At 48.7% G+C, this 13,946-nt stretch overlaps 1 protein-coding gene across 3 annotated transcripts in view; it reads left to right on the top strand.

The window, feature by feature from the left end:
• Positions 1–13,946, top strand: part of LOC148014880 (uncharacterized) — a 284,657-nt gene that overhangs the window by 189,173 nt on the left and 81,538 nt on the right. For all 3 annotated transcript variants that reach the window (XR_015688327.1, XM_087665264.1, XM_087665263.1), the window contains exons 17-18: positions 4,759–4,833; positions 4,927–5,058. Coding sequence is in view for 2 of the 3 variants with exons in the window: in XM_087665264.1 (XP_087521390.1) it covers positions 4,759–4,833; positions 4,927–5,058 (207 nt within the window). In the remaining variant the exon portion in view is untranslated. The remainder of the gene's footprint in view (positions 1–4,758; positions 4,834–4,926; positions 5,059–13,946) is intronic.

Below are 13,946 nucleotides of genomic sequence, written 5' to 3'. Positions count from 1 at the left end.
AGGAGAACTGGGCAGTGATCCGATAACGTGGTGGCTGCCAACTTCTCAATCTGGCCTTCACGAGAGCCTCCCCACTCTCCCATATAAAACCTGTCCAACCGCTCCAACAAGGCTCCACCTAGCCGCCTGTATTCCCAGGAGATGTCCAATGACCTCTCCCTCCTGTGGAAGGCAGGGTCTTTCCAGGCATCTTGTGCTCCGGCTGTAAGCAAAAAGACCTCCCATGCCTCCTGCTGCTCCCCAGCCATGCCCTCATAGTTTCTTCCTCTATCGTGCTGGTCCTCCAAAGCCTCCAGGTTATTTAAATCTCATCCAACAATCTAGGAGTCCACATCTGGGAGTCCAGCTGCAATCTCCATCCAAAACTTGCTGCACATTGAGGACTCCAATACACGAGTCCCCAATATCCAATCTGATCCATAGAACTCTTCCTGCCACTATCGTCTCGTGGTCTCGTACACAAGTGGTGAGACGGGGGCCAATAGAGGTGCATACGTCTCCGCTCCTCCTATGGGCACCTATGGCTTGCTCCCAGTAAGTATGCGAGCTTCTCAAAAGTACCTTTCCAACCCGTTAAGCCTGGGCGAGAGTGAGCTTGTGCTCCTGCAGAAGCAAGATGTCTATTCGTCTGGCAAGGGCAGGCTGCAACTCCTGCCGGACAATTAGCTTCCTCGATCCATGTGCCCCACTGTAGTGGAGACTGTTCACATTCCAGGATGCAAGATGTAAGCTCATGGGGAAACCTGTGACTGACTGAATAGGCATCTGTTCGGTGTGGATGCTGCAGATGAGGAAGAGAGACTGTGAGACATGCAGGTGCATTTTGCCGCCGGTCTAGATGGTGAGCTCTAGTCCCCCATGGTGGCCCTCGGTCGGACCATAGGGGTGATAGATGCTCCAAGTGGTACTATCAATGCATCTATCAGCCATACTGAAAAATGCGACTCTGTACATTGGTAGAAGTGGGCCGCCTGTGCCGGGGGCCACTCAATCACGTCCCTCGGCGCTCTCCACTGTGGGGGGGCTCGAAAGATAATGCTTAAATGTGGGACGTCGGTGCCAGCCCACCAGTTAATGTCCATCATGCAACGTGGCCACTGTTGTGCGAACAGTGCTAATCCTTCATCTCCCATCCACTGGGAGATGTGATTCGCCACCTGACTCTTCAACTCCTCAATCTGTATAGTCGTCCACTCCTCTGTGTAAGATGACTGAAGAAAAAAGGCGTAGTTTGGTCCATCCGGTGGTGCTAGTAGGTGGACCTTGCCCCTCCTTGACTTACGAACCACGAAGATCCCCACCTCTAGAGATAGTGGAAACTCTCCGCACTCCGCAACTCGCAGGTAGGACCATGGGCCACTGCGGAAAAACTCGTGTGGCAGCAGCTGTGCCTGTCTCGGGAAAGTATGGCGGGTGATAGGGGCAGATGAGCTGGTGGCTGTTTGGACCGGGGGGGACTGCTGGTATGCAGAGAAGATAGGTGTGTGTGGCTCGTCACCTCCTGTGGGAGAAGGGGGGGTGGGTCTGGGGGGGCTCACTTGATCTGGGTGCGGATCAGGGGGGGTGATGGGGGTGAGGAGGATCGAGATATGGTGGGATGGCTGGAGATGCATGGTGGGTGTAGGGGAGGGGGGGGGGGGGGTGGCCCTGGTAGGGGGGGACTGTGGGCCAAGGTCAGTGGAGGGAGGGGGGGGATGGGTGAGGGGCCTGTGGGAACTCAGGTGAGGCAGCTTGTGGCGCATGTGGAGAAAGTGGGGGGGTGCGGTCCTGTCGGGTGGGGCGGACAGGGGGGGGGGGCTGTGGAGTGCTCTGCCGAGAGGGGCCGCTCATCCGCCATCACCCTGCTGACGAGGCTGTGCTTGAGGGGCTGGCAGCGCCCCCCCTTGCCGTCTCCCTCTCTGTCGCCTTTGGACCCGTGTGAAACTGTCAGCGTCCATCTGCGGAACTGTGGACGGATCCGCCTTGGCTTCGAAACGTGTACAAACTGTTGTCTGATACCCAAAGTCGTGACAGCGCAGGCACTGCCTTGGTTGCCCGGTCACAATGACCTGCTGCCTAAAGGAGTGCCTGCCTGCCTCAATCTCTAGGAACTGTGGGATATTCTTGACCTCCTTCTTTGCCACCCGTACCTTTGGGGCCCCTACAGCTGTCACTGCATCTGCGAAGGACGCGGGAAGGATAGTGTCGAAGAGCCTCCCAAAGTCTTCCACCAACTAGCGGTACTCAATCGCCAGGCCGGGGAAAAGAAGGGTGACCGGGTGGCGAAGAAACCTGTTGTGGAGTGCAAACGCCTCCACAGTAAAGCCACTGTACCAAGGGACCATGTATATGACCCCCTTCGTGGATGCATATGGTGAACTGGTGAGTAGCTCGCGAGCTGCGTCTGTCGAATTGAGGTGGACCGTGAAGATCCCTTGGCCCAACAGGACCGCCTCCATGATCTACGCTGTGCCGATGCACAGCGTGGAGTGGAGCCAGTCCTGAAGCTGGGCCCTGGCTGGGGAATGTCCTACTACCTGACCATAAATTGCTGTTTCGATTAGTTCTAGCTCTTTAGCTCGGACGGCTAAGAGCTGCTGCTCAGAGAGGACTACGCGGAAGGTATTCGACTGGGGGGTACTCGGTGAGTGCACCGGCGTCTGACCATAGGTTTCCATTGTGCGTCCCTTCTGGGAGAACCTACCTATCGCGCTGCTGTGCTACTGGATGGGGAGTTGCTGCAGGGGGAGGGAGCATTTGGAGGAGGAAGGGGGGGGGCTTTAAGAGAGGGTTCATTATGCTTGATCATATTTTGACCTTCAGAGCTATTATAGAAGAGGGTAGGGCACATGGAAGGAGGATTTATTACTGCTTTGTGGATTTCTAGAAAGCATTTGACACAATGCCCCCTACCAAGATCACGTAGCAAGATTATAGTATATTGGTACTCTAGAGGATCTACAATGGGGGACTTATGCCTTGTATAAGTCATGGGGTTGGTTGGTTCTCTTGGAGGTATTTTCATATGTCGATGAGCTCTTAGATTATGTGGATAGATTAGGGGGACGAAGAGCAAGCCTGATTGGCATATTGATACACATCTTGTTATATGCTGATGGTGTGGTATTGATTGCAAACTCTTGCCAAGGCCTTGTAGCGACACATGGAATTGCATTTTGCTAGGATAGAGGATTGACAGTAAACCTTTAGAAGACCAAGGTGATGGTGTCCTATACCACACAAAATTTTGTGACCCAAGTGGGATATTAGTGTAGTCCTGGAGGAGATATGGTTGAGTACACTAGATCCTATGTATATCCTGGGGTCACATTCATAGGATCTAATTTTTCATTGAGCTAGATTGAATAGAGGTTATGTAGCACTTGGAGCACTTGAGGGAAAATGTGCATATGCTCAATTCCAAGAAACCCAAACTAGATTGTGGTTGTTTGATGCATTGCTTATTCTAGCCTTGTTATACAGATCCCAATATAGGGCCCAAGTTTTTTCTTTGCAAAAATACTTGTAGTGAGAGGCTAGATGATGATTGCTCACATGATACAAAGCAAACCATTGGTACCCCATGAGAGTATTCCTGTAGAGATTGGAGCAACACCTATGGTCAAGGAGGCATGATTTCAATCAGTTATAGAGGATATGGGAGCTCCCTAGGTATAGATATCCATGATTGGCATTGACTCCTTCAAATGTTCAGTGGAGAGTGGAGAGAGACATTGTTGCTACGTAGAGATGCAGTCATGGTTTAGGACACATAGATTACATATGGATGCACTTCCGTCATGACAATACAGCTTGGATCACCCATGGATCTCACTCATACTGAGTGAAATTGAGTATTGGGCCAGATATTTTTAAGACTGATATAGATCGTGTATTGATGCACCCGCCTAGAGCCCCTTGGCACAAAAATGGTACAGTATCAATACCATTTCTTACACATTTCAACAAAGGGATTCATTGCCAGGCCAATGCACATGGAGATCCACCTCTCCCATGGGATACATAGTGCATTGCATAGGAGTTTAGTTGTTGTCATGTGGCTTGGCTATGGTAGAGACACTGTCCCTTATATTAGATGTGTGTGGCCAGAGGAGAAAGAGGAACATTGCATTTGGGATTGCCTTAGAGCTTAGGAGGTTTGGAGGAGAGGCTGCTTTGTTCCTTGTAGTTTATATTTTTGGGATTCCCTTGTTATATATATTTTTTGGTATGGAAGTCTCTTACAAGGCTGCTTTGTTCCTTGTAGTTTACCTTGGGATATATTGCCCCAGGGGGGTTTATGAATGATTTTTTTTTTCTTCTCCAAAAAAAGAAAAGGAATAAAGTATTCATTGACGCTAGGGAAGTGGACTATGATAATTGTGCCATCACCCAAGTATGGAATATTCCTTGCCCCTGACCCACCTATCAAATGGCTATCGTGGTCCAGATCCAGCGGGGTGGTGGCAAGTTCCTCCTTGGACTGCTCTGGAGTTCCATTGCACTCATAAAGCAAAATATTGTGTTTATTTAGTTCCTCTCTTGAACAACATGATGGCTTATCAGGAAGAGTTCCATGTAGATTGTTGGATTTCATTGGATTAATTTATTTTTGTCACTGTTTTTGTTGTAGTTGAATATGTGGCTTTGTACATACTGAAAATCATTCTCATTTCACTGTGACTCAGCAAAGAAAATTTCCTAGAATGTAATCTTTGTGAATTTCTGGTTTCTTACTGACCACACATGTTCTTGCACTTTTTTGGATCGGACTTTCAGAATGAGGTAAGCTGTGTGAGTTGCTTAGAAGAAGCAAAAGTCAAATTTGTTGCTGCAGGAGGTTGGAATGGAAAGGTGAGATGTCTGTATTCATATTTTAGGAATTGGAGCTTGCTCATTTTACCTATGCCTTTCCATGCATATAAATAAGTCATTAAATTTCTGTAGGTTTGTATATGGGGAGATGGTCCAAAGGAGTACGAACTTGTTGAACATACTGCACGTGGACATTCTGATGATGTGATATGCATGACAGTTTTTCCACCAAATTGTTTTGCAACTGGAGGCTATGATGGGAAAGTATGTTTATCATTGTAAAATTTTTATTTTAATGTTTGGAGATGTGTGTCCATGGATATGCACAACATACTGAAAGCATTGGTTTTACCGAAAAGCATGTCTATGGATATGCATAACATATTCTTTTTCTCTATGTAAGTGTTTGCAGTCATGTGTATATGTCTACACATTATCCTTATATGTCTACCATGTGTAGGTTATTATTTTGGTCATGTCCTCTCTTGGAGGGACTCTCTTAAACAGAGCTATGTGTAAAGCGGTTCATAATGCCAAACTGTATGTTGCTCTAGATGGAAAAAGTGCTACAGTTCCATCTGTTGTGAAAACAATCTCTCCTTTCCATGCAATTAGAGTTACCCTGTAGTCTCTCCCATCTCCTGCAAACTGTATGGATGATCTTTATCCAGATCCTAGAGAGGGTCTTTGGTTCAGATCTGTACTATAGCTCAATGGCATAACTTTATCTCATTGTCCATGAGAAACTACTAGTAATAATAACAATTAGCTACAAACCCATCTGTGACAATGTCCCTGGTCCACTCCGTCTGTGGGTAGTTCGGTCTAGCAATCATGCTCAGTTTCTGTCCCAACATAACAAAACTTCTAGGTAGTGTCTCTTTAGGTGATAGAACAAAAGGAAGTTCTGCTTAGAAAGAATAGAATGAATTAGTGTTCACGATGTGTGGATGCACAAACACCTTTTTTTTAAGTGTTTACGGTGCATATATGTCATACTATATACATGTGTTCTTTTGCGATGGGAGTGGCTAACAATACTATTCAAATAAAAACTTGGTCATACATTGCCTCAATAGTATAGCTGGAGCACAAAATGTGAGAGCTGTCATCATGGCTCAATCCGCATCAAATGTACACAAAGCATGTCACTGCAGTTTGGGCGGCATAGAGGTGAAGAGCAAGTAGAAATGGACCCTTCAAAATATGTGTATGCCACCACATGATGCTCACAATCAGTTCCAAAATCTTCAGTCAGGGATGCAACAGGCTTCAGAACATGTCAGCTGGCCAAAGCCTCTAATCTGCTAGCCTCAAATATGAATATAGCATTACACATTTTAGCCTTGTAGAGCATGTGGAGCCCAGGCTATCAGAGTTTTTCAACAAGAAACCAAACTCCACTCTTCAGTGCGATATTCCTATTGGTCCTTAAGCCTCTTCACATCCCCCAAACAAAATAGTTCAGCATCTCTTAAGCAGTCCGTGGTCATATCCAATAAACCTCATCCTATCGCATCTGCAATTGCAAACTATGAGGCTGCTGCCAATAATCAGCCATAATAAAAACACCACCTCACCCTCTAGGTGTCTCCAGGGTGATTCCAGAATGCACAACTAAACTGCTTTGTAATGTTGTGTTTCCCAATGTCTGAACCACTGTGGATCCACTGTATAAGGTTAAACTGGTTGATGTGCCCCTTGGCTATAAACAGGTTCATGTACCTTTTATTCTGATGTTATCTTCCCATTGATTAAAAAATTCTCTTGATAATTTCTCTCAATTTGAGTCTCATAGTTTTTTTAGTGTTTCATCTCTCCCATTTCCAACATATGGTATCAGAGCAGGTGCAACAGTGTGTCTATCTTCTTCATCAATCACACATCAATTGAGGACATCTTCTCTAGCCTATCTCGAGCATCATACCACTTTTGATTGCCAATCTTTCAGTTTTCTGTTCCTATCCATCTGTCTTTGTTGACCTCGAGACCCTATGGCAATGCCATGCTATTGCTTCATTTTGGCAGCTGAATCATGTTCATTGTGGACTGATTTGGTACTGGTTTGCTATCACACTGTTTACTATTTAGCCCTAGTATGACTTATAAGTTGCCGTGTGCTCCACACCCACCCCACACATCCTCCCTCAGCCATATTTGCCATAGTCATGCTTCACAATCCACCTTGCTGACAATTGTCATCCCTATCTCGCCAATCTCTAGAGTGGATATCTCTTTTGCTCTGATTTTTCTCACTTAGGGATGTTGCATCTTCTTGTGGAGTGCCTTTTTCAGCCCATCCTACTGCTCAGTTCAGAGTGCTTGAGTATTCTAAGTTGCTTCTTCTTCTATGGTGGCACTCATCACTTCCACTTTGCTTATGTGCCCTCCTTTGTTTTTTTTGCAACCTCAAATCCATTCAGCATTTTCTTTAGTGATGTTTTCCATTGTTTGCATCTTCTTTATTGCCCCTTTAACTATGTTGCCCCATGTATGCATGTCCTTCTTAAGGCATTCCATCTCTTTTTCCAGTTTGGGGCCACCGGTGATGGCTTCTAATAGAGAGGGGGGAAGAGAGTCAAAGTTAGAGAGAGTGGATGAGAGAGTAAGAGTTAGAAAGATACTTTAAGAGGGATATTTGGGAGAGAAAAAATGTGAGATGGATAACAAGGAGAATAGTTGAAGGTGTTTAACTACATATTTAGGATTAAACTTATAGGCATGTGTGTGTGTACTGGGCAGACATAACATTGGAGTAAAATGCGATATGGGCAATAGTGAGCATGAAAAGGAGAAATATGTGTAAAGAATCTATAGTCAACCATGTGGAGAAATCCCATGTGGTTGAGTATGGATTGGGACCCCGAAGAATGGATTTTGCTAGCTAGTGCGGTTGCCAAGAAGCCCCAGGGCTTCTTGGCCTATGCAGCATGGATTGGCAGGAATGCTTTGATGCAAGAGGACATGGATTGGGCACCCTTGCGTAGTAGGCATTGGGTGGAACACAGCATTACTGAGTCTTTCCATCAAACCTTTTGGCGATGCTAGTGAGATAGTTGGACACTATGGAGGGTGTCTTATTTCCTATGGCTACTAGCACACGGAGGCTTGGCAGTTGGGAGTTGGCTAGTTCAAATGCAACATGACGGAGTCTGCAAGCGTTGTCCATTGTAGTGCTTGAAAATCCAAAAGCACTGCCTTTGGTCTTGCGAGGTAGTGCAGTTGTTGTGGAGAAGAGCATGCCACATTTGTCGATGTGTGGCCTAACTTGGTATTTATATCCATGGGGGCTGTCTGCTGGCAGGCAGTTAGCCAGGGCCACCACCTATTGTATGAGGTAGAGATGCATGATACCATTCTTCTTATCGAGGTAGGTGTCTATACTGTGGTCGGTTTGGAGGCATTACCCATCCGGCAGGTACTAGAGCCAACAATTGAGTGGCCGGAGTTATGGGAGATTATTGGGAGCCTCACAGTTTGATACATTTGGAAGGCACACTATCAATTGATTTCGGGCAGCGAGTGTTTGTCTACATATGAGACTTTAGCAGAGCTTTGAACCTTGATCATCCACTCCCTTCGTGGCCATTCGGATTAGGTGCAGGGTGACTCTCAAGCTCATGAGGAATTCCAACACCACTTCTTATGTATTTAGGGTGGCCATGATCTATTCTTCACGATGTAGGTAGGCAACCCCAAGTGTTGTTACTCTCTTCCTTTGTGGCTTCTATCTACCATTCCCCCTATATCTCCTTGAGAGGCTTTTATAGATGATTCTAGCTTTTTTTTTTTTGCAAATAAAATGTGGCTAATTATATTACTAAAAAAAAACCTGAATACAAAGAAGTGCTCATGCTCAACAGGCTAGCTGGAGCTGATGTAGAGTCACAGATATATCAAGTATACAAGCCTCTCAGGGTGGTCTAGGGTGGATGGGGGCAAGAAGCCATGGAGGGGGGGTGTATTGCCATCTGAGGCTGCCTGTTTGCATCATGAAAACAGTTCCTGGCTGCCCCAAGTGCGCATGAAATGAAAACGGAGCTCTTGACAAGCTTGAGACTTGCCGTGGACTTGGTCCCATCGGCCGTTGAGGGAGTGGATGATGGAGGTCTAGAGCTCTGCTAAAGTCACCTGTACAGAAAGTCGCTTGCTGCCATAAACCTCCTAACACCGCACCTTCTAGATATGCCATCCAGTAAGACTCCCTATGATCTCCCATACCTCAGAGTGGTCTGTTGTGGGCTTGAGTACCCGGCGGATGGGTAGAGCCTCCAAGCCGACCACTGCGCACGACCCAGCCTCAATAAAGAATATCGTGTCCTACATCCCAGCCTCATACAGAAGGTGACAGCCCTGGCGGATTGCCTCCTAGCAGAAAGCTCCTCATGAGATACATCCAAGGCTGGGTGATATACAGCGGAGGACGTAGCATGCTCCTCTCCACACGAGTTGCGCTATCTCAGACGACCAAAGCAAGTGCTTTGGAGTTTCCAAAAGCTGCTGTGTGCAGCGTTTACAACCTCCATCCTTTTGCATCTGGGCTAACTAACTCCCCACCGCCAGGTCTCCATGTGCCACCAGCCATAAGAAATACGATACCCTCCTCGGCCTCCAGCTTTCCTAGAAGCGGCACGAGAAAGTCCATCGGAAAGCATCCGTGATACTGTGCTCCGCCCAGTACCTGCTACATGACGGTGCCTAGTCCATGTCCTCCTGTATCAGTACATAACTGCCAATCCTGGCTGTGTACTCCACAAACCTCAGCGACTTCTTGGCGACCGCAAAGGCCGGCCATAGCCACTCTCTTGAATCCCGCTCTAACTCATCAAGTGGCCTGCCCTCCCAAATCTAGAGGCTCCACTCCCGGAGCTCCTCCTAGAAAACATCAGGGTCCAGTCGCCATGTCTTCCCCTGAAGGCTAACCACTCAAAGCCTTCTCCATGGAAGGACAACTATCCCCTCATCTTGTTGCCCTCTGTCAAGGGCCAGACGCCCCCCGTCCTGCACGGTGAAGAAAGTCCCATGTGGGTTGCCACCCACTCGACCTGCCACCTGTAGGGGGATATCTATTGGTGAAAACCTAACAGCCCATTCCTCCCCGGGTTCTACCGGCTCTCGGATTGGGGAAGCAGGCCACTCCTAAGGTATTGCTGCATCAATATCCCTTCTCCTCAACCTAGCTCCTCTTTGGCAACCTGATACCCGCTGCAACACCTCCTCATCCACCATCCTGTACACCTCCCGCTAAGTCCATACGAGCCGAGCTGGCCTCCCAACCAGCCTAGTAGATGTGGGGGCGCTCGCCAATTTGTACCCCATCCCAATCTCTGACGTGGGGATTCTAGATCACCACTAGTTGGTGGTCTATCTCCTCCTGGCAGCCTGGTGGGCTTTGAATTAGGGCCTTATGGAGGCCTTGCCACACACGAAGTAAATTGTGTAGGAAGAGGGATCTGGGGGGTATGATCTGGGCCATCCTGAAGATCCATCTCAAGGACGGCCTCCAATCACTGCCAAGCCTCGGTCTACACTCTTGGAGACCCTCCTGCAATAGGACCTTCCAGGTTTGCCCTCTTGGTGTGAAACCACGGACTACTAGCTTGCCCAAAGGGCCAAACTATGATACTTTGGGTCTATGATGCCTAGCGCTCCCTATGACCGATGCCAAATGATGGTCGCCCAGGCTACCTTGGCCCGGGAGTCCCTGGAACCATCTGACTCAGCCCAAAGGAAGTTCCACACTAGGCGGCGCGAAGTTGAACTACACAGTACGAGGAGAAGCACCAACACGAGACGATGTATCGAGCCGTCACTAGGAGGACTTGGTTAACCACCAGGGCTCAGCCCGTTAGGGAAAGGCGAGCAGTACTCAAGTAGTTCAGCTTCCTCTGAATAGAGTCAAGGACTAGAAGAAATTGCTGGCTAGGAGTGATATCGAGTCCCACCTAGAACCCTAGGTAACGGACGGTGTGTCCTTTGCACACCAATCTAAATCCCAAGTGGATGCCCCACTCCATGCTAGAGTTTGGGTCTGTAAGGAAACCAACCAACTTTTGCTAGTTGATTTTTGCTCTTGCTGTAGTACAGAATACCTTGAGGGACAGTCTCACTCTCTCCAACATCAACACATCATCCTCTACGTTAAGTGCTGTATTATATGCATACTCTGAGTCTAATAACTCTGTCTTCTCTCTCACTGGAAGTCGGAGGCCGCATAGCCTGCTTAGACGTGACTTGAGGAAGTGAGACATCGCCTCCGCAAAGAGTAGGAACAGATACGGGGCCAGAGGGCAGCCCTGTCGGACCGATCTCTCCGGTTGAAACTCCTTCCCTCGCTTGCCATCTATGAGAATACTACTGGTAGCTGATTTGTAAAGTGCGGAGACCCCATGGATCCTTGCTTGGGAAAAACCCAACCTCACCATGGTGGCCTCTAAGAAGTCCCAGTCCACCGTGTCATAGGCTTTGTCGAAGTCCACAAGTAGTACAACCAATCCTTGACCATTGTGATGGGCCCACTCAGTCGCCTCAAAGAAGGTGAAGACATTGTCTAGGATGCTCCTATCCTGGATAAATCTTGTCTGTGTGTCATGAATGATGAATGGAAGCACAGGGTTGAGTCGTCTACCAAGCATCTTTGCAAGTGCCTTATAGGCCACTGACAATAGGGTGATCAGTCTCCACTAGGATAGCTCCAAACGACCTCTCTCTTTGGGGAGGAGACTGATAAGACCTGCTGATAGACTCCCTGGAATTCATCCTGAGGTAAAAATCTCCTGGAAGGCCAACAGTAAGGGATCCTTCACCACCTCCCAGTAGGTAGTGAAGAAGGCCTTAGAGAGGCCATCCTCTCCCAGGCATTTCTGCCCATCGTGTGTATGGAAAGCCTCCTCTACTTTCTTCTCTGTGAAGGGATCTAGGAGGAAGCATCCCATCTCCTCTGTGATGAGGGACGGGATGTGATCCTAGACCTACAATCTCCATCACCTCTTCTAGGCTAGAGGGAATCCTCCCATATTGATCCGGAAGGCTGCGTATTTTCTCTCCTGAGGTGCGGCTGATGCACTTGGAAAAACTCCCTGCACATCGTGTCTTTCTTTTGCACGTCGAAGGCTGCTGAGGTGCGGAATGAGAACTCCGAGCGCTTGTCCTCTAGACCGGCGATGGCTGCTCGTGTGCATGGAGGATGGAATACCTCGGTGCCTCCTGTAGTAATCTCTGCATGGTTGCTAAGTCCCGCCAAAGTGTTCTCTCCTTCTCCTAGCTCTGCTACATGGCCTGTAGGGCTGCTTTCATGCAGATACTAATCGACTCGGCTAGGACCTCTGCAACCCCCTCTACGATCCGGTCCCTCTTGCCCCACTCCCTAGACCAAATCTGCTCAATCTATCTCTTAACCCCCTCCCTCTTGTAGATAGAGTTAGGGATCTGATAGGATCGTGTGTCTAGGGAAGATGATGGGGGATTAAGTATTAGGAGAACCGGGCAGTGATCGGACAACGTGGTGCCAGCCAAATGCCCTACCTGGCCTCTGCAAGAGCATCCCCACTCTCCCACATAGAACCTGTACAATTGCTCTAGCAAGGCTCCGCCTAGCTGCCTGTGTCGCCAGGAGAAGTCCAGCGATATCTCCCTACTATAGAAAGCTGGGTCTCTCCAAGCATCGCGCGCTCCCACTGCCAGTAGGAAGACCTCCCATGCCTCCTGCTCCTCTCCAACCATGCCCTGGTAGTTTCTGCCTTTGTCCTGTTGGTCCTCTAAGGCCTCCAGATTGTTGAAGTCTCCTTTAACAATCTAGGAGTCCACCTCTGGGAGTCCTGCTGCAATCTCCACTCAGGATCTGCTGCATGCCCTAACCTCCGTGGGGTCAGAGACATTGAGGACTCCAAGGCACGAGTCTCCAATATCCAATCTGATCCATAGAACCCTCCTTGCTAGAATCGTCTTGTGGTCCCATATACAAGCAGTGAGGCTCGGGCCAATAGAGGTACATATGCCTCCATTCCTACAGTGGGCACCGATGGCATGCTCCCAATAAGTGTGTGAACTGCTTGAGAGTACCTTCCCTACCGTTGGGCCTGGGCATGAGTGAGCTTATGCTCCTGTAAAAGTAAGATGTCGATCTGTGCGGCAAGGGCACACTGCAGCTCCTACCAAACAATCAACTTCATGGAACCATTTGCTCCACTATATTGGAGGTTGTTCACATTCTAGGATGCAAGATGTAAACTCATAGGGAAACCTGTGACTGACTGAACAAGCATCTGTTCGGTGTGGAAGCTGCTGACAAAGAAGAGCTATAAGGCATGCGGATACGCTTTGGTTCCCGCCTGGATGGTGAACTCCATTCCCCCATGGTAGCTCGGGTGGACCATGGGGGTGATGGATGCACCTGGTGGTACCACCAGGGCATCTATCAGCCAGATTGAGAGGCGAGACTCTGTACACTAGTAGAAATAGGCCGCCTGTACCAGGGGCCACTCAATCACATCCATTGGAGCTCTCCATTGTGGAGGGGCTCGAAAGATAATGCTCAAATGTGGGACCTTGGGCCCAGCCCACCAATTAATGTCCATCATGCAACCTAGCCACTGCTAGGAAAAAAGTGCAGTCCTCCTCCTATCCACTGGGATATTTCGTGTGCCATGTGGCTCTTCACCTCCTCCTCTATTTGTGTCATCGTCGAGTCTCTTGTGTGAGAGGTTTGAAGGAAGAAAGCATAATTTGGTCCATCTGGTGGTGCTAGTAGATGGATCTTGCGGCTCCTTGACTTGTGTAGCATGAAGATTCCCACTTCTAGGGGTAGTGGAAACTCTCCGTGCTCCGGAACTCTCAGATAAGATGACGGCCCATTGCAAAAAACTTGTGTGGTAGCAACTGTACCTGTCTCGGGAAAGTGTGATAGGCGGCATGGATGGATGAACTGGTGGCTGTGTTGGGTGGGGGGGAGGCTAGAGTGCCGATGAGTGGAGGATGTCGGCGTATGGGGCTCCTCACCTCTTGTGGGCAAGGGGGAGGTCACCTGTACTGGGTGGGGATCAGGGGGGCTGGTCAACGGGGGTGATGGTGGGTAGGGGGAGGATCAAGGGATGGTGGGGTGGTCGGAGGCACAAGGCGGGTGTGGAGGGGGTGCCGATAGCTCTAGGGGGGGG

Source organism: Lygodium microphyllum, chromosome 24 (assembly GCF_053477565.2).
Source record: "Lygodium microphyllum isolate KBCC chromosome 24, Lygodium_microphyllum_v1.1.10, whole genome shotgun sequence".
Taxonomy (NCBI): Eukaryota; Viridiplantae; Streptophyta; class Polypodiopsida; order Schizaeales; family Lygodiaceae; genus Lygodium; species Lygodium microphyllum.
This window is presented reverse-complemented; position numbering and strand designations above follow the sequence as displayed.